General features: G+C 36.4%; 2 protein-coding genes across 2 annotated transcripts in view; both read left to right on the forward strand.

The window, feature by feature from the left end:
- The window catches only part of LOC122411365 (dynein axonemal heavy chain 5-like), a 169,866-nt gene that overhangs the window by 67,613 nt on the left and 83,117 nt on the right, over positions 1–19,136 (forward strand). The gene's annotated exons all lie outside the window — the stretch shown is intronic.
- On the forward strand, positions 1,848–2,483 carry LOC122411034 (uncharacterized). Its single transcript, XM_043419549.1, has 2 exons — positions 1,848–2,136; positions 2,208–2,483. The coding sequence occupies exons 1-2, from the start codon at positions 1,890–1,892 to the stop codon at positions 2,282–2,284; spliced, it is 324 nt and encodes a 107-aa protein (XP_043275484.1). The 5' UTR covers positions 1,848–1,889; the 3' UTR covers positions 2,285–2,483.

Here is a 19,136-nt window from a genome sequence, read left to right on the forward strand (position 1 = left end):
GAAATTCGTTCGCTGGAAGAAGCGAGAAGTAAACACTGCCGTCATAGGAATACAAACTGGGGAGTTATTTTGGAAGCTTCAACATATTTAATGTGCAAAATGTTTTTTATTTATCGATGCACAATAACATCTTTTGTATATTACAGGACAATTTGTTTCCATTCTTATTAAATTAGTGCAATTAAGAGAAAATTACTTGAAAATAACTCTCTAAATTCCCTCTGCATGAATATTTGTGCTCCAACAGTTCTAAAAAAGCCCTGATTTTTATTTAAATATAATAAGTTTAATGGAAAGTGATGGGCCGGACAAGTACTTTTAACTCATATTTAAACATAATTTCTATCGATCCAATCGACGTCGAATATTGTGAATAATATCAGTAGCTCCTGAAAGTCAGAGGGGAATCGATTGTCTCTGCCACCATAGAGTAAGAAATGACTAGCTTGCATGTGATTTTTTTGGATTTAAAAGCTTCTTAAAACAGTTCCATAATGTTGAAATTTGGAGTTACTCATAAATTACTTGTCCTTTGATTGATATCATAAATTTTAATGCTGCACATAACTCAAATGGTAACTTTTTTCAATTTATTAGAAAATACTTGGCCTCGAATTGATATAATAAATTTTAATGCTGCACGTAAATTAGATGGAATTTTTTTTAGTTGATTTAGCCCTTCGAATCAAATAAGAAGAATGAGGCATCGGTTTCCAAAATGATTTCAAGCGCGATTTTTCGGTTTTTATTTTTGAATAACTCCCAAGACAAATTCCAAAAATATCTATTCCTTATGTTTTTCACAAAAATTCGGTAAATATTGACACATTTCTATAGTTATCATCAATTCAAGTTATCATTAACTCCCCCCCCCCCCCGTCCCTTTACTTGACGGTGTTATTTGGAAGTCATCTCTGTTCAGTCTGTGACTCGCTCCTAAAATTAGATTTGAAATACGACGCAGAAGCAGTGATAAAACTGCGATCGCGGAATATATTCACCACAGTCGGTTATTTTTATTCTACACGAAAGAAGTGCCTTACAATTCGAGACTATTTAAAACGAAGCTGCAAGTATTAATCAAAATGAAGATAAATCCTTTGAACGTTATTAGAATGCTTCTCGCAACTTTTGAAGTCATGCATTTACCGGATTCGCCAGTGAATAACGATGAAATACAGTTGAAAGAAAACTTTGAAAATATTTTGTTGACTGCAATGAACGAATACAGTGGTTTTGAAATGGTAGAAGAAAATTTTTTGGATTTTGAAGAACCGTTCAAGGATTGGGAAATGGAAATTGTTGAAGATAAGGAGTGGGCAAACGCCTTGCTTGAACCAGAACTTCCGCCTGATACATGCACTCGTGATGACGAAGATTTATCTTACGAGTACAAATTAAGGGCCATTCAGTATTGGCGCAGCGGGATGAAAGGAAATTTAAGTCTGGGCAGTGTTAAACAAAAGTTCAAGAGAGTGCAATCTATACGACAGTTGCAGCGGTGGGCACACAATTTGAACAAGGGTGGGACGTACAAAGAAAAATTAGCACGAATTTGTAGTTACACTTTGGAAAATTTCAAAGCTGCTGTGGATGCTGGTTTAATAGTGCACGATTCCGATTTGAAAAAATGGGCCTTACATGCTCAAAAAGAAATAGGTCATTCTGATTTTCGTTTCAAAGCATCTCCTAAGTGGATAAAATCATTTAAAGCGGCTCATCGTATCGTATCGAGAAAAATTAATAAGTTCATTACATCCAAAACAATTGAAGATGGAGAAATCTTGGAACAACAAATTCAAAAATTTGTCTTTGACGTAAAGCAAAATATTGCAACATACAAATTGTCAAATACATTCAACGCAGATCAGAGTGGCTTCCAGCTAGAAATGCATTCCGGAAGAACTTTAGCAATCGAAGGAGAAAAGCAAGTACAATGTCTTGTACAATCAGTCTCATCTACGACCCACAGTTATACGATTCAGCCGACTATATCAGCTGACGGCAAACTGCTATCTCCTCTATTTTTGGTTTTAAAAGAACCAACCGGCAAGATTGGTCCAATAGTGGAGAAAACGCTTTTCAGACCAGATAATGTGTACATAGAAGTATCCAAGTCTGGGAAGCTTACTTCAGGTATAAATTACACCCACTGTTTGTGTACAGATATTTTTTCGAATGAAAAAAATACGTTTTTCTAATTTCAGATCATTTCAAAATTTGGTTGCAGCATGTGTTTTTCCCGAAAATTGGTTCAAAATCTTTATTACTGATTGATTCTTAGACTGGACACTGCCCCCCAAGCTGTACTTGATGTAAAACCTTCAAATAGATATGTCAAAGTAATGATTATACCTAAAGGAACTACCGGAAAAATCCAACCCCTCGATGTTTTTGGATTCCGAGTATGGAAAAATTTTGTTAGACATTTTTCTGATACTTGTCTATTGATGAATTATAATATTGATTTGCATTTGAGAAATAATATCATAAAGCTGCAGTCACTCGTTCATAACCAACTGTCGTCACCACGTTATATCGATCTTTTCAAATATTCTTGGTACAAAAGTGGTTATATTGAAGAAAAACCAGCCAATTTTGAAAATCCTGTAGACTTTGCATTTGGAGATTCTTGCAACTTACATTGTGAAGTTCCAGGATGTGAAAATGTTGCTATTGTTCGCTGTTCCTGGTGTAAAAAGTCGCTATGTTTTAAACACTTTTTCGATGACTATCATTACTGCAGTACTTACAACGGCTAATAGAGCATACGATTATATATTCGCTTCTATTTATTGCTGTTGACATATTATCAATAAAAGATATAAGCATATTGTACGCTCTCTTTTTTTTTTACTTGACTACGCAATTTTTCTATGCGTCATCCCAAATCTTGGTCTTATCTACCGAAACGAATATGTGTAAGCTCTCATCGTATGCCTGTGTTATCTCATTGCCAAATATAAATCAGTCAGAATTATCAATAAGGAAAAACGTATCACGACCAGAGGAAATAAGGAAAACAAAAAATTACTGCCGTTTTATTGAGATTTGATGTAAACATATATAGGGGTAGTTCACCCCCTTAACTTGATTTGCGAGAAAAACGCAAAAACCCGTATCTACTATTTTTTTGCCCTCTTCGAAATGCAATTAAGTTCATCGAGATAGGTGCAATACTTTTTTTGTTATAACGATTTTGTGAATTTCAACCCCTATAACTTTTTTCCTATGCAACCCTCCGATATGAAACCAGTTGCATTTTTCATCGTTTATCATTAAGATAATTATCCATTTGGGTGCATTCTATTATCTCAGGTGAAAATAGGTGAAACCTGAAAAGTACCCCTCGGAGGTCTCAACTTTGAAGGGTGATTTCAACCCCTAGAAACGTTTTTCCGCCGATAAAAAAAAATACGTGTCTTTTAGATTTTGATGTAGAATAACATATTTAAATTTCATCAAAATCGAAGGACGTCAGCAGAGAACCTTTCCTTAGAACAACTCAAAACACCCATTACAATCGCCGTAGCTCGAAAATGTGGTACTAGGTCAAAAATTGTTCATCGCGAAATTAGTGATAAATAAATTTTTTCTTGACGCAATATTTTGGAACAATATAGAACAAACCTAGAACAACACAGAACAACCGTTAGAATCACGATATCTTAAAAGTGCGGTGCCAGCTCTAAAATCGTCTTTTTTTCAATTTTCTCCCAATATTTTAGTCTCAGCCCCATGCCGTTTTGGAACAATGCAGAACAAATCTAGAACAACCTGGAACAAGCTTTAAAATATTTGTAACTTGAAAGTGTGATGCCAACTTCGTGGCGGTCGCTATTTCGTTGCTCGTTTTCGTCTTCGTACTCGTTCTCGTAATCGATTTCGTTCTCGTTCTCGTCTTCGTCTTCGTACTCGTCCTCGTACTCGTTTTCATCGTCGTCGTCATTCGCGTCTTCGTCTTGCCTCTGTTTTTGTTTCCGTCCTCGTTCTCGTACTCGTCGCTGGTTTTCGTCCATATTTTCGTTGTTCGTTTTCATTTTCGTACTCATCCTCGTAATCGTTTTCGTTCTCGTTCTCGTACTCGTCGCTGGTTGTCGTCCGTGTTTTCGTTGCTCGTTTTCGTCTTCGTACTCGTCCTTGTAATCGTTTTCGTTCTCGTTCTCGTCTTCGTCTTCGTCTTTGTCTTCGTTCTCGTCTTCGTCTTTGTCTTCGTTCTCGTCTTCGTCTTCGTACTCGTCCTCGTTGCTGGTTTTCGTCCGCATTTTCTTTGCTCATTTTCGTCCCCGTTCTCGTCGTTCGTTTTCGTCACCATTCTTTTACCAATTCTAAGAGATTTTTGTACTTACATATTTTGTGCTAAACCTAATAGTTTCCGAAAACCAAATTAGCTTATATTTTTGTAGAATATTCACGTTCTTGCTGCCATATTATAAAAAAGAGTGGTTCAATGATTACATGAAAATTCCCTGACTTTCCAAAATATCAAAAAAAATTTATTTGCCAATTTTTTTTTGTTTTCTTAAAAAATTTAAGGGTATAATTTTGACGAGAAAAAACTGCGAAAATTCGGCTGCAACTCGAAATGATCTCCTCAAAGTTTTTGGAAACGAGAAACTGAATACTCTGGTTTTTATCTTTTCATTTTAATAACTATTGAATTTTTCAATCTATCGTTGATTGTGTAGTGGCTTGAAAATAAATAAATAGAAAAAAACCTCATTTCTCTCCAATTTCCGAATTTCAACTTCGTTGCAAAAAACTCCGGAAAGTATCAAGAGACTCGGTAGAGTCTCGGGACAAGTACATTGACAGCCCTGTCGTCTGCTGGCCTGAGGCTCTCGCCGAGACTATCTTTTCTCTGAATAAACCGATTCGCGGTGGTGGGGGTAAAACTGGCATGTCATTTTCTAGAATTGCGGAGCTCAAGAGATGTTTTGTTAAGCGAAAATTAGTTTGGAGACTAAATTTCAAAATCTCTTTCGAATGAGCCCGAAACCAACACGATCAGTAGCGTAATTGCTGAGAAAAAACTTTGCACAGGCTCAAGATTATGCAAAAGTTACTAACACATTTAGAAATTTGACATGTCTGTATATAATACCATCAAAGGCCTCATGTCCCTCGGTCTAACTTCGCGGCGGTGTCGCGGACTGACGTCACATGCCGAGAGCTCGAAAGTCACCAGCCGAAGTTTCACGTCATGTTGACGTTTGGGGTTATGATGTTATGAAGTGCGTGCGGGATGACTAAAAATAATTTTTGTCATCTAACGAAGTGCATATTACTATTTATTTCGTTAAATTTTGTGATATACTAAACCAGTATCAAAGCGGCCGCGTAAATGTAGTCTGTGATATGTGTGCGAAAAAGGATATAAAAAATGCGCGATGCATATGTCAACGAAAACTTTTCAAGATTTCATTATTTTGTTCGACTGGAAATAAGCGTTAACTAAAGTAATCTTTCAATTAAATCAGAGTGCGAGAAATATTGTGCAGTGTAAATATATCGTCAGTAGGCTAGGTTATATATATGAAGGCGTCAGATTATATATATGAATAAATACAACAAAAACACACAGAACTGTTAGAATGATGTTGTAAACTTTAATTGAATAAATGTTTTCTAATTTATTTCTCATGTTTTCCATATTTTGCTTCATATTCAGTTTGGCTCTGCCCTCTCCGATCCTTGTTTTCACTCCATCGGTTTGCAGCGGATCGATACATATCATTAATTAATTGCCTAATATGTGTCCTATGATTTTCTACTATTTCTTCATGCTGATTGTGGTAACGTGATTCAAGAGGTTTCCAGCTATGATCATCAATCTCACATTTTGTACATCAGATTCTCAAAACAGTTTCTGGTCTTGATATAAGTGTAGTTATTCTTTTTCCACCTGGTCTGTCGAGTAACAAATTTTGAAACATATTCCAAAAAGTCTTTGGATGCTTTGTTTGCTGATCATATGAAAAGTCGAATCTTTGGAATGCAGTAGGCAAAAACAAATTTTGACAACAATACTTATGAAATGACATGTATGTTGAGTATTCCCACTTTGCAAACTACAAATGTGGAATTATTAGTGAAAAGATTCATTACGCTAAGTCTACAGTTGCTCAGTTTTGGATGTGATCAAATATAATGCCAGCTAACATCCATGGGAACATACAGAATTTCTGAATACAATATTCGCTATGTCATTTCAACGTAACATCATGACTTTTGCCAACTTTTCTCTATAATACTATAGATTTGGATTATTGAAATACAGCAAAAATTTGCGAATTATAAAATTGATATACTGTGCCACTCATTTTACTTTTTAAAACTAACTGTAACATATATATGAAGTAAAAAACTCATCACAGAAGTCTTCAGTTGCTCATTTATGGATAGATTTTAAATTGCTGTCTTCAAAATTTATTGCGCAAATACATTGAATCGCAGCAGATACCTGCGAACTCTGAAATTTCTGTGCATAAATATGTGTATTAAGTATCACCCCCTATTTTTGATTATGAGAATGAGTAATAGAACATGGTTTAGCAAGTTTTAAAGTATTTCTTTTTAAATACTATTGAAGTTTGTATTACTGCGGTATGAAGCAAATACCTCCAAACTTTCATATTTTTGTGTCGCAACATGTGTGCCAATCATTTAAATTTTTTACTCCAACCGTAACATGTAATCTCAAAAATTCATCACAAACCTCTTCAGCTTTTCTAAATTCCTAAAGTTTCCGTTGTCTATTTTATTCTGAGTTTTTAAACTTTTAAATTCATTCCTGAATTCTCCTGAAATTGTTTTTCTCCAAAACCAATGCAGATACTTTAAACGTCTTTGAATTCCGTTGCTCTGTTGAATCAAGTACGCTCAGTTTTTTTACATCTTTGAATTCTGACATAATAAATGTTTCCGGGTGCCTTTTTTCTGCAACTATCAGACTGTAGATAATTGAATCTCCGCGACAACTTGCAAACTTTGAAAATATATTTCATCGGGGGTATGTTTTGGATGACACGAAAATGTCTAGATTCAGAATGCAAAAGCAACATTTAAAAAGGGCCAATTCTGTTGGATTTGTTGTGTCTTGAATTTGATCTATCTTTCCTCTTTTCCTTTCTTTTTCCTAACGTTATCAGCCGAAAATCATATCTCGGCCCGCAACACGCATTGCTCCATGCTCTTGAGTTCCCAATGGACGAAACATATTAGAAGACAAGGAGAAAAATCACCAAAGTCCAAGAATAAACCTCTATCGAAATATTTTCAGTACAATTTCGACGAAAAATAGGTCTTTTTTCGTGAAAACCAACGTTATACGCCGAAAATTATAAACAATTCATAGATATTTAAACTAAAATCTTATAGTCATCTGAACATAAATAAGGATCTTTTGAGAAAAAAGACGTGATATCAAACCATAAACTTCCCCTAGGGAAAAAAAGGTTGGGACAAGTACATTGATGGTCCCTCGTTTGCTGATAATTCCACCCATAAAAAAAACTTTAAACAAAATTTTTTTTTAATTGTAAAAAAAATTATTTCATAAAAAAAAATACAGAACAATTCGAAAAAAATTTTACAAATCTTGAAAAAACGTTATTTAAAAAAAAAACTAATCTGCATCTATTTTTTAAAGTGTCAAAAGAATCAAATAACAAGTAAAAAATAATAAACCGAAAAATCATGCTTGAAATCATTTTGGAAACCGATGCCTCATTCTTCTTATTTGATTCGAACAATTAAATCAATTGAAAAAATTCCATCTAATTTACGTGCAGCATTAAAATTTATGATATCAATCGGTGGACAAGTATTTTATTAGTAACTCCAAATTTTTACATTATTAAATTGTTCTAAGAAGCTTTTAAATCGAAAAAAATGACATGAAAGCTAGTCATTTGTTACTCTATGGTGGCAGAGACTTATAAGAAAATCGATTCTTCTCAGACTTTCAGGATCCTCTGGTATTATTCACAAAATTCGACGTCGATTGGATCGATACAAATTATGTTTAAATATGTGTTAAAAGTACTTGTCCGGCCCATCACTATTCATTTAAATAAAAATCAATCATGAAAAAATGGAATTGTATGGCAGAATCCGGTTAAACATTTATTGAAATGCGATTCATTATTAGTTTAATGTTCTTAATAATAGTATAGGTTAGTTCTTATTCCGAATGGAATTCGTTCGCTGGAAGAATAAGTGGGAAGTAAAAATTGCCGTTATTGAATATAAACTGGAGAGTTATTTTGGAAGCTAAAACATATGTATTATGTACAATTTTTTTCATTTATCGATGCACAATAATATCCCTTGTATATTGCGAAACAATTTGTTTCCGTTTTTTATTAAATTAGTGCAATTAGGCAACAATTACTTGAAGATAATTCTCTCAATTCCCTCTACATGAATACTTGTGACTCATCAGTTCTAGACAAGCACGGATTTTTATTTGGATAAACAATTTGAACGAAAAGTGATGGGCCGGACAAGTACTTTTAACACATATTTAAACATAATTTGTATCGATCCAATCGACGTCGAATTTTGTGAATAATACCAGAGGATCCTGAAAGTCTGAGAAGAATCGATTTTCTTATAAGTCTCTGCCACCATAGAGTAACAAATGACTAGCTTTCATGTCATTTTTTTCGATTTAAAAGCTTCTTAGAACAATTTAATAATGTCAAAATTTGGAGTTACTAATAAAATACTTGTCCACCGATTGATATCATAAATTTTAATGCTGCACGTAAATTAGATGGAATTTTTTCAATTGATTTAATTGTTCGAATCAAATAAGAAGAATGAGGCATCGGTTTCCAAAATGATTTCAAGCATGATTTTTCGGTTTATTATTTTTTACTTGTTATTTGATTCTTTTGACACTTTAAAAAATAGATGCAGATTAGTTTTTTTTTTAAATAACGTTTTTTCAAGATTTGTAAAATTTTTTTCGAATTGTTCTGTATTTTTTTTTATGAAATAATTTTTTTTACAATTAAAAAAAAATTTTGTTTAAAGTTTTTTTTATGGGTGGAATTATCAGCAAACGAGGGACCATCAATGTACTTGTCCCAACCTTTTTTTCCCTAGGGTCTAAAGTTATCCGTAAGAATGTTGAAATTCGGAGATTGTCTGTTACTCTAATCGTGGTGTTCTAACCGTTGTAGGTGCCCCATCGTTCCCGTAATTCGTGAGTAGATCCGGACTCGTTAGCCTTCTGTAATCGTCATATTTTACATCGTCGCTCGGATGTCTTTCCCTTCGAGAATATTTTTCGCGGTACGTTTGGGATACCGCAAGCGCATTATCATTCGATTTTATGTAGCATTCTACCATTTCGGTATACTCCTGAGCTGAACATTCAACCATTGTTACGAAACTATAATCCTCTTCGAAAAAATAACTATCACCCAACACTCGACTAAGAATCGTGCAAAAACGAAAAAAAATACAGCTGTATCGATTTCATTTTTTTTCGTTGCCGTACCTATCGATACATCGAAAAGCGTTTTTCTTCTGTTTTGTAAATAAAATCGATGCAGCAACGTTTTTGTTTTGTTTTGGCATCATTCTCGGTCGAGTTGTTGAGTGCGTGTTTGTTATTTTTCCAAAGAAGATTATTATTTCGTACAAATGGTTGAATATTCAGTTCAGGAGTATGCAGACATGGTGACATGCTACATAGAATCTAACCACAATGCGCTTGCGGCGTCCCGACTGTACCGCGAAAGATATCAACACAGGGAAAGATATCCAAATAATATCGTAATTTACAACGCATACAGAAGGATGCAGGAGTCCGGTAACGTACTCCCCAATCATCGGAACGGCGGGGCACCGGCAACGGTGCGAACCCCGAGAATGGAGCAGTGGATCCTCGAATTATTTCGACGTCAGCCGGAGACGAGCCTACGACAAGCCGCGAGGATGCTCGACACATCCTACAGCACCGTCCTGTTGTGCCCGTACATCGCACTCCTAAAATAAAGAGTATATAAATTAAGCGTTCTCAGCATAAATGCATCGATGGCGAAATATCGACGTTCCCGAACGAGCGCATCGACCCTCGATGTCATCACCGAAACTTCGAGAAAGAATATCACGCCATATTGTCGCGAGAGGGGGAGAAACCCCCAAGTCTATAAATTTACCAACTAACCAAAATTCGACAGTCTTTGACGAGAATTGTAACGATTGGTCTCGAGACAATAAAACCTCGAATTTGTAACTTCTTAAATAAACTTATTGTTAACTTGTTGTAAAAGTATCGAGTTGGAGTTCAGCTCTTTTGGCCTAAATCCCTTAAATACTCGTCCTTGATAACTCGTCCCTTCGCGACGGTCTTCGCGGACACAACATTGGTGGCAGCGGTGGGATTGCCACTACTCGAGAAACCCGACACGTCTACGATAGTCAAACGGAAGGAATTCAAATTGCTGAGGAGGACCGATAATTCTAGAAAAGTCGATATATCGAACGGACGTTCGATCACCGATCATCGCATCCAAGGCAGACCGATCTACGTCAAGATTCAACCCAAAATACGACTGGAACCAGAGCGGAAGAAATTCAACACTACAACAAATCTGGACATCATGTTAGCGATCATCTTACTGTAAGTGACGGAACATTTCTAAATAACATTGTAATCCGCCAAAGCCAGATCGTATATAAAAATTTATATGTCAGACGACGAGTACGCTGAACGTCTCAAATTACCGGGCGTAAGCACTATTTCGCGTTCGCTCAATTCATTTTTCGACGATAAACTCGACTACAATCGCGAAAGAAAAAACGAAATCACCTCGCAAAGTAGAAGGCGACGAAGTAGCGCCCAATCTTTAAATCGATCTCCGACATCGGAAGACGATTATTTAGACGCGGAAAATACGCCGGAAAATTCGGTAGTAGAAACAACAGATCCTTTAGTATCAACAATGGTCGAAACAGTAAATTTAGACACAACGGGAGATAATCAGAATTCCGGAAATCCCGGAAATAGTCGAAATAATAATCCCGGAAACCCTGGAAATAATGGCGAAAATAATAGAGGAAATAGTTCTCAAAATTCCTCTCCAAATCACTCGCGAACTAACAGGCTTCGAGGCTCAATGTCTCTTAAAGAAGCGCGTAGTTTAATTCCTCGATTCGACGGTTCAAAACCGGAAGAAGCGCGAGAACTTGTAGACTCTTTCGCTCATGTCAATAAACATATTTTAGAAGAGGACCAAGAGATTCTCCTAGAATCAGTGTTAACTACTAAATTAACTGGTAAAGCTCGAGCAGAAGTACGATATAAAAATATTCCAGATTTTGAAACGTTTAAATCCGTTATGTTAGAAATATTCTGCGGTACGAGAACCGTAGGAGCCCTTCAAACAGAGCTGTATTCTTGTCGACAGAAATTTAACGAAACAGTAAAAGAATTCGGAAGAAGAGTAGAAGACACAATGATGGAATTAATTGATGCAAGTACAAAAAAGCACTCGACAATGATCGAACAAATGGCGGTAGAAAAACACATACGCGAAGTAGCCCTTTCGAGTTTCACTCAAGGTCTCAAACGCGAATATCAAACAATTATTAAAGCTAGGGCATATCCAACCCTCAACGAAGCTATCACAGCCGCGATCGACGAAGAAAAGATACAACAGGGAACTCGAAGAGAACCTGGAAATAATACGATCATTTGCAATAGGTGTAACAAAAAAGGTCATCTCGCACGCGACTGTAGAAGCTCAGGAAATAGAAATGAGAATCATGGTAACGGAAATAACAGTTTACCGACACCGAGTCGAAGCATAAATTCTTTATTTTGTAATTATTGCAAAAAACCAGGTCACGTATATGACGATTGTTGGAATAGAAAAAATAGAAATGGTAACCAAGGAAATAATAGTAATAATGGAAATCAAGAAAATCGTGGAAATCAAGGAAACAGAAGCAGAAATAGAGGTTATCAAGATAATAGACAACAGAATAACGGTCAAAATAACAGTCAAGAAAACAATCAAGGTAATAACCAAAATTCGAATCAATCGAACAACGGGAATGCGGAAGAAAAGAAAACAATAGGGTCGCTGAACCTCAGTCTCCTCGCGCGAACGGCTGAGCGAAAAAATGCGCACGTCAGCTGTGTGGAGGCTAAGCGAGCTACCGGCTCGAATGCACAGGTCGTGAAACCCAAAACAAAATTCGTAATTAATTCGATCGGTTCCTGGGGAATGGCTAGCGACTGTTATATCACATCACCACACGCAATAGATTCAGCTCTCCTCTTGAAAGTTGACACGGGAGCTCAATGTTGCATAATAAAAAGAAATGCTCTAAGAAAAAATACAGAAATAATCAATGAAACAGTCGAATTGACAGGCGTCGGAGGAAAACCCTTCAATGCCCTATGTAAAGTAATCCTCGAAATCGAAACACCCGCCGTCAAAATTCTTCATGAATTTTTCGTCGTCGATAACGACGTTCCAATCAAAACAGACGGAATATTGGGACTCGATTTTATTAAAAAACACAAGGTCGACATTCTAGGTGGCCGCATAATCAAAATGTATGGTCACGTCGAGCCTTTGGTGAACGGTTCGGAGAAACTACAATCCCGTTCCGAGAGCATCCACTACGTAAAAGCAAAAAATTTAGCGGTAGGATGTTTATCAGCCCGCAAAATTAAAAAAGGAGTAAAAATAGAGCAAGGAATAGTTCCGGAAAAAAGAATGACTTCTCCCATCATGTTTTTAAATACCTTAGATCAGGAAGTCTCAAGAGAAAGGCCGACAGTCGAAATAGAAGAAATAGAAAACGATCACAAACAAAAACAAATAGAAAAAATTGAAGTTAAAAACTCTCCAGGCAAGGAAGAATACACTTACAGAATTGAATATAATGAAGGAAAAAGGAATACAAATGCTGACGCGCTGAGTCGCATATACGCGATCACGCTCGATCAGAATGAAACCACTGATCAGCTGGAAAAAGGGGGGAAAGAAAGAACGCGTAAAGTCATGAACGACGCGTTTTCATCTTCTTCAACAACTACAGCCTCCTCGGAGAATCGGTCCATCCCCAATTATAATGGCCGACTTGATAATCAACCGAGTGCGGCTGAAGATAAAAATGAGATGCCCATAGAGGACAGCCATGAAGGCGATAACGAGAGTGAAACCGAACACCTCGACTCTGACGCGACAAACCTGTCAGAGAAAGACAGAAAAACAATACTACGAGAGTACCACGACACGGCCCACGGAGGACACCCCGGAGTAAAAAGAATGACTCAACGAATTCAAGAAAAGTATCGTTGGTCAGGAATGAAAAGGAAATAAAGAAATATGTAGAAAAATGCGACAAATGTCAGAAAACCAGAAGAAAAAGTAGCAAGAGCATTGACCACACGGATCATTTGCCAACATGGACCTCCTCAAACCATTCTTTCCGATCAAGGAACGAATTTTCTGAGCGACGTTTTTAAGGAAACGTGCAAATTATTACGCATCAAGAAAATTCAAACGACCGCATATCACCCAAACAATTAATTAACTACTCAACAAAAGCAATTCTTCACATTACTAAACTTTTAAACTTTCCAACAAACATTAAAAGTAGCGAAATGACTAACCTATTAAAAACCGCAGAAATTACTAGCTACACAGCAAAACTACGATTTGTTCTAATCATAAAATTTCCTTTGATCGAAAATTCTATGCTAAAAATCTACAAAGTCTACCCACTACCAACAAAAATCGATGAAAATCAGTTCCAGTTCATAGAAACTACATCGAAAATAATAATCGTAGATAATTACAAAAGAATGTATATAACAATGTCTGAAGAAGATTTAAACAAAGCCAGAAAAGTCGACAACATCTATTATTACAAACCTAAGCAATCACTGCAAACAATAAGCGATAATACATCATGCAAAATAGCGATTTATTTAGGAAATAATCCCGAAAAATTGTCACGTAATCAATGAATTGTAAAAATCGGAAAAAAACATTAATAATCGCACTAGAAAAGAAGGTAGATGGCTATTCGTAGCCCCAAAACCCGAAAATATTAGAATCGATTGTAAAAATAAGTCTACGACACACGAAATAATCCACAATACAGGATTACTGGCTTTGGACGGAGAATGTTCCGCCACATCAATAAATTTTCAATTGTTATCTTTAAACGAACTACGACAACACGAATTTATAACATTTATACCACTATATAATCTAACAAATGCGATTGGAATGGTAAACGCTAATCACCCAATTTTCAATTACAGCGTACCATCAAAAATAATTACTAATTCACTGGAAACGAATAAATTAGGCGAACGAATTGAAATTCTTCAGCAAAAACTAAAAGAAGAACCGAATATTTGGGCACATCCTTATCACATAATCGGAAATTACTCTCTAAGTGCCATTAGCATGACTCTGATCATCATAATAATTATCATTTTAACAATTTTTAAAGCTAAACATTGTCAAAGAGTTCGATTAATACAACAAACTAATGATATTGAAATAGCCCCGACTTTCGTGGCAAGACCAAAAATCATAGAAGAACTTGCATCTAGATCTACTGATGATAAAATTTACATAACTAAGGCACGCCCAAAAAACAAAAATAATGCCACACAAAACGCTTCATTATAACCTAAACATAATCCTACTAAAAGTGGAAAAGGAATTAAAAAAGGAAAAACATATTCAAGTTTCACACAAATTTAATTATTTTAATTCCGTGCGAAAAGTAGCCGAAATGAATTTCGTCTCCCGAAGGGGGGAGGGATGTTGTGCCCGTACATCGCACTCCTAAAATAAAGAGTATATAAATTAAGCGTTCTCAGCATAAATGCATCGATGGCGAAATATCGACGTTCCCGAACGAGCGCATCGACCCTCGATGTCATCACCGAAACTTCGAGAAAGAATATCACGCCATATTGTCGCGAGAGGGGGAAAAACCCCCAAGTCTATAAATTTACCAACTAACCAAAATTCGACAGTCTTTGACGAGAATTGTAACGATTGGTCTCGAGGCAATAAAACCTCGAATTTGTAACTTCTTAAATAAACTTATTGTTAACTTGTTGTAAAAGTATCGAGTTGGAGTTCAGCTCTTTTGGCCTAAATCCCTTAAATACTCGTCCTTGATAACTCGTCCCTTCGCGACGGTCTTCGCGGACACAACATTATATCGTCCAAACGGTTATGAAGCGTGAAGGGTGGCACGCGTACCATTATACGCGTGTCCAAAATCTTCAAGAGCATGATTTTCCGGCCAGACTCGAGTTCTGCTGATATATGGTAAATACCGAAGCGGCAGAACCGGGATTTCTGGCCCGGATAATCTTCTCCGATGAATCATCGTTTGGTATCGATGGGCCGTGGAATTGCCACAACGCCCACCACTGGAGCACAGAAAACCCCCGCGTCGTTTCCGTCGGTCATACGCAGCGGCCAATTGAGCGAATCAATTTGTGGGCTGGAATATACGGCAATATTTTGGTAAGTATAAATTTTAACCGGTTGACTGGTATTGTATTTTATAAACAAAAATTGGGCCCATTCTAGTAATGTATCGTGTAGTGTACACATTAAAATAACGTTTGAAATTTTCACTTAGCGTCACTTAGATAAAAAAGTCTAGTATACTAAAAAGCTTTGAATTTTCATGCAATACGACACTTCAAACCTTTATTCTTACCCCTAATGTCGTGGATACCTAAGTAAAAACTAAATTTGGGAATAGAATCAGCTACCTCGTAAGCCCCCAGAAACAAATTTTCGTATATTTCGGTGACTTATTGACCCGTACCAATTTTGGCATGAAAACTGAAAAAAGCTTACCAGTCAACCGGTTAATAAAACTGCAAGAGTTCTTGAGGAAAATAATTTTTCTACTTAAAATTTTTATTATTTGTTTAGATTGGGCCATACCAACTCCCGCAGACACTAACGGCGGTCACATATACCAGATTCCTCCGGACCAAACTGAGGAGACTTTGTCTCCGCTCAGGAATGGCTCCCGAGGAATTCGACAATGCCTGGTTTCAGCAGGATACTCCGGCGCATACAAGCGCTGCAGCGCGAGGGGAACTGGCTCGCCTTTTTGGAGAGAGGGTGATTGGACGTGGCGGTCGCCAAGATTGGCCCCCACGTTCGCCCGATTTCAACCCTTTGGATTTTTTCCTGTGGGGTCATATTAAAACCCACACATATCGTCAAGAAATCCGAGACCGCGCCCATCTCGAAGAGAGGATTGAGGAAGCGTTACGTACCGTTACCCCTGAGATGCTGCAGCGGTGCCGTGCTAATACTTTAGCTCGATACCGTTGCTGCATCGAAACAGGTGGCGGTTACGTGGAACACCTCATGAATTAATTAATATGTTAAATATGTTAATTTCTATGTTTGTATGTGGGTGTGTGTGTGTTTTAAATTATTTCACTTCCCCTGAGAGAATAAAAATAACAAAAAAATGATTTTTTTTTGTTGCTCTCATAAAGTAGCAACTCTTTAGCTCCCGACCTCACTGTAACATGAAGTCAATAAATAGACTCTGTGCAACCAACTCGTGTCGTTTCATTCTAAATATCTTCCATTACAGAGTGTTTTCCATCTTACCCCTTCGTTCGTCAGCTTTTATCGTAACTGTTTTCGCGTAACTATCGATGCGCGCTTTCAGAGGACAGAACGAAAAGGACAGAAGAAAATAATTGATACACTGTGATTGTATTTTAAATATATTTTCCATTTAATAAAACAGATTCTTATCCATCGGTCCTGTACATTGGAATATTTTCAGCGGGCACTGTTGGTCAAGGATATGGGATCACCATAAATAAGAAATATGCCGAAGAGATTGTTACCGTAGAATGAGAGTGTCCCCTTGACAAAACCTATTTTGCTGGTAAAGAATTCGTAATAATGGTCTCATATTCTTGACCGGCCATGGCCACTGAAAATATTCCAATACACAGGACCCATGGTTGAGAATCTGTTTTGTTAAATTGAAAATATATTTAAAATCCAATCAGAGTGTATTCTACCTATATCAATTATCTATTTTTAGTATAAAAGAAATACATTTCAATTGAGTTTCCAATGAACTAGAAAGATATGTTATTTGTAAGAAGAATATAGTGAAGTTATGAGGGAAATACATCTGAAGACGCCGGGGCGTCGAATAATGTATTTCTCTTATAATTTCACGATATTCTTTCTACAAATAAAGAGGATTTCTAGTTTATTCGAAATTCAATTAAAATGTATTTTTTTTATACTAAAAATATATAATTTATATAGATAAAATACACTCTGATTGTATTTTAATTATATTTTCAATGTAATAAAACAGATTCTCAACCTTCGGTCCTGTGCATTGGAATATTTTCAGTGGCCATGGCCGGTCAAGAATATGAGACCATCATTATGAATTCTTTACCAGCAAAATAGGTTTTGTCAAGAGGACACTCTCATTCTACGGTAACAATCTCTCTGGCTTGGGGTTCTTCTAATTGAGTGAAAATTTAACTGCACAGAGTTATACCGTGTTCTCTATCACTCACCTGCCAAGGTTATGCCTTTATTCCGGAATGACACGACAGGAATTTGAAAATGCAAACGGCGGACATTTTCGAAACCTCTTGCCGTAAAATTTTTCTCTTTATCTGTACAATTGTTATTGTTCAATAAAAAAATCGTAAGATCTTTCTCTCCTAATTTATGTAGAAGAACCAATTAATGTTTCGTTCAATAATTTATTTTTATTTTTTAACAAATCCACAGGCAAAACAATTTTGGCAATCAGGAAACAATTAATCATTCGTAGAAAATGGCAGATCTTCTGAAAAAAATTACTCCCTACTACGATTTCGCCAATTCCTCCGCAAATTACTTAATTTGTTATTAATCGCGATGTTCATTTTACTGTTGCAATATTGCTCCTTGAACATCTCGTGAACAGTGTCTGAAAAATTTATTAGAAAAACGTTAGGGTTTCGAGTTTAAATGACTACAAGCTTTATTCTGTACTTGAATATCCGACCATGAATTAAGTATACATTTCAATGCACGAACGGAATGCTCATTGAGAGCAGAGTGTCGTTCTATTGATGTTTCCAGTTTACTTCTTCCACCTTTTAAATTGCAATGCAGTAGTTCACTTTCAGGGAAAACCGCTGTCAGCAATACTACCCCAGCTGCAGTAAAAGATTTCTTACTCTTTGCAGTATACCACGCATCTTGTGTAACGAAAACATTGCTCCCAATCCATCCGATTTCAATCTATTCAACGGATGAATTTGAATTAAAATATGATAACGGTTAAAAATAGAAGTAGATATACAAGGCCGGTTCTGGATACTTTTTTGCTGAGTCATTGTCACGATGACGTCATCATTTCGAACGTTCTAGAACTATGACGTCATCATTTCGAACGTTCTAGAACGATGACGTCATCATTTCGAAAATAACGATGACGTCATCATTTCGAACATTCTGGAACGATGACGTCATCATTTCGAATGTTCTGGATACTTTTTTGCTGAGTCATTGTCACGATGACGTCATCATTTCGAACGTTCTAGAACGATGACGTCATCATTTCGAATGTTCTGGAACGATGACGTCATCATTTCGAAAATTCTGGATACTTTTTTGCTGAGTCATTGTCACGATGACGTCATCATTTCGAATGTTCTGGAACGATGACGTCATCATTTCGAACGTTCTAGAACGATGACGTCATCATTTCGAACGTTCTAGAACGATGACGTCATCATTTCGAACGCTGTGGAACGATGACTTTCGAACCTTCTAGAACGATGACATCATTTCGAAAGTTCTAGAACGTCATTTCTAATTATTCTATGAGACACCATTTCCTGTTTTACCGACTGAAAATTTCGGAAAAATTTTGGAATCATAGATGTCACAGCTAATGGTCGCTGCTGATACATTCCAAGAATTTTTAAATCTGATTGATGACGTCATCCCGATTTTAAAATTCTGGAAAAATGTGTGTCATAGTGGAAGTGTATCCTATAAAAGGAGATTTTACCCCTCATCGTCACTTTATGCTGTACCCTTGAGCATTACGATACT

The sequence above is a fragment of the Venturia canescens genome, chromosome 5 (genome assembly GCF_019457755.1).
Source record: "Venturia canescens isolate UGA chromosome 5, ASM1945775v1, whole genome shotgun sequence".
Classification (NCBI taxonomy): Eukaryota; Metazoa; Arthropoda; class Insecta; order Hymenoptera; family Ichneumonidae; genus Venturia; species Venturia canescens.

Bases quoted from the DNA above. Each gene is read 5' to 3' on its own strand.
- LOC122411034 (XM_043419549.1), top strand. From the start codon at position 1,890: ATGCATTCCGGAAGAACTTTAGCAATCGAAGGAGAAAAGCAAGTACAA. The intron at 2,137-2,207 runs GTATAAATTACA...TTCTAATTTCAG, and splicing joins GTCTGGGAAGCTTACTTCAG to ATCATTTCAAAATTTGGTTG.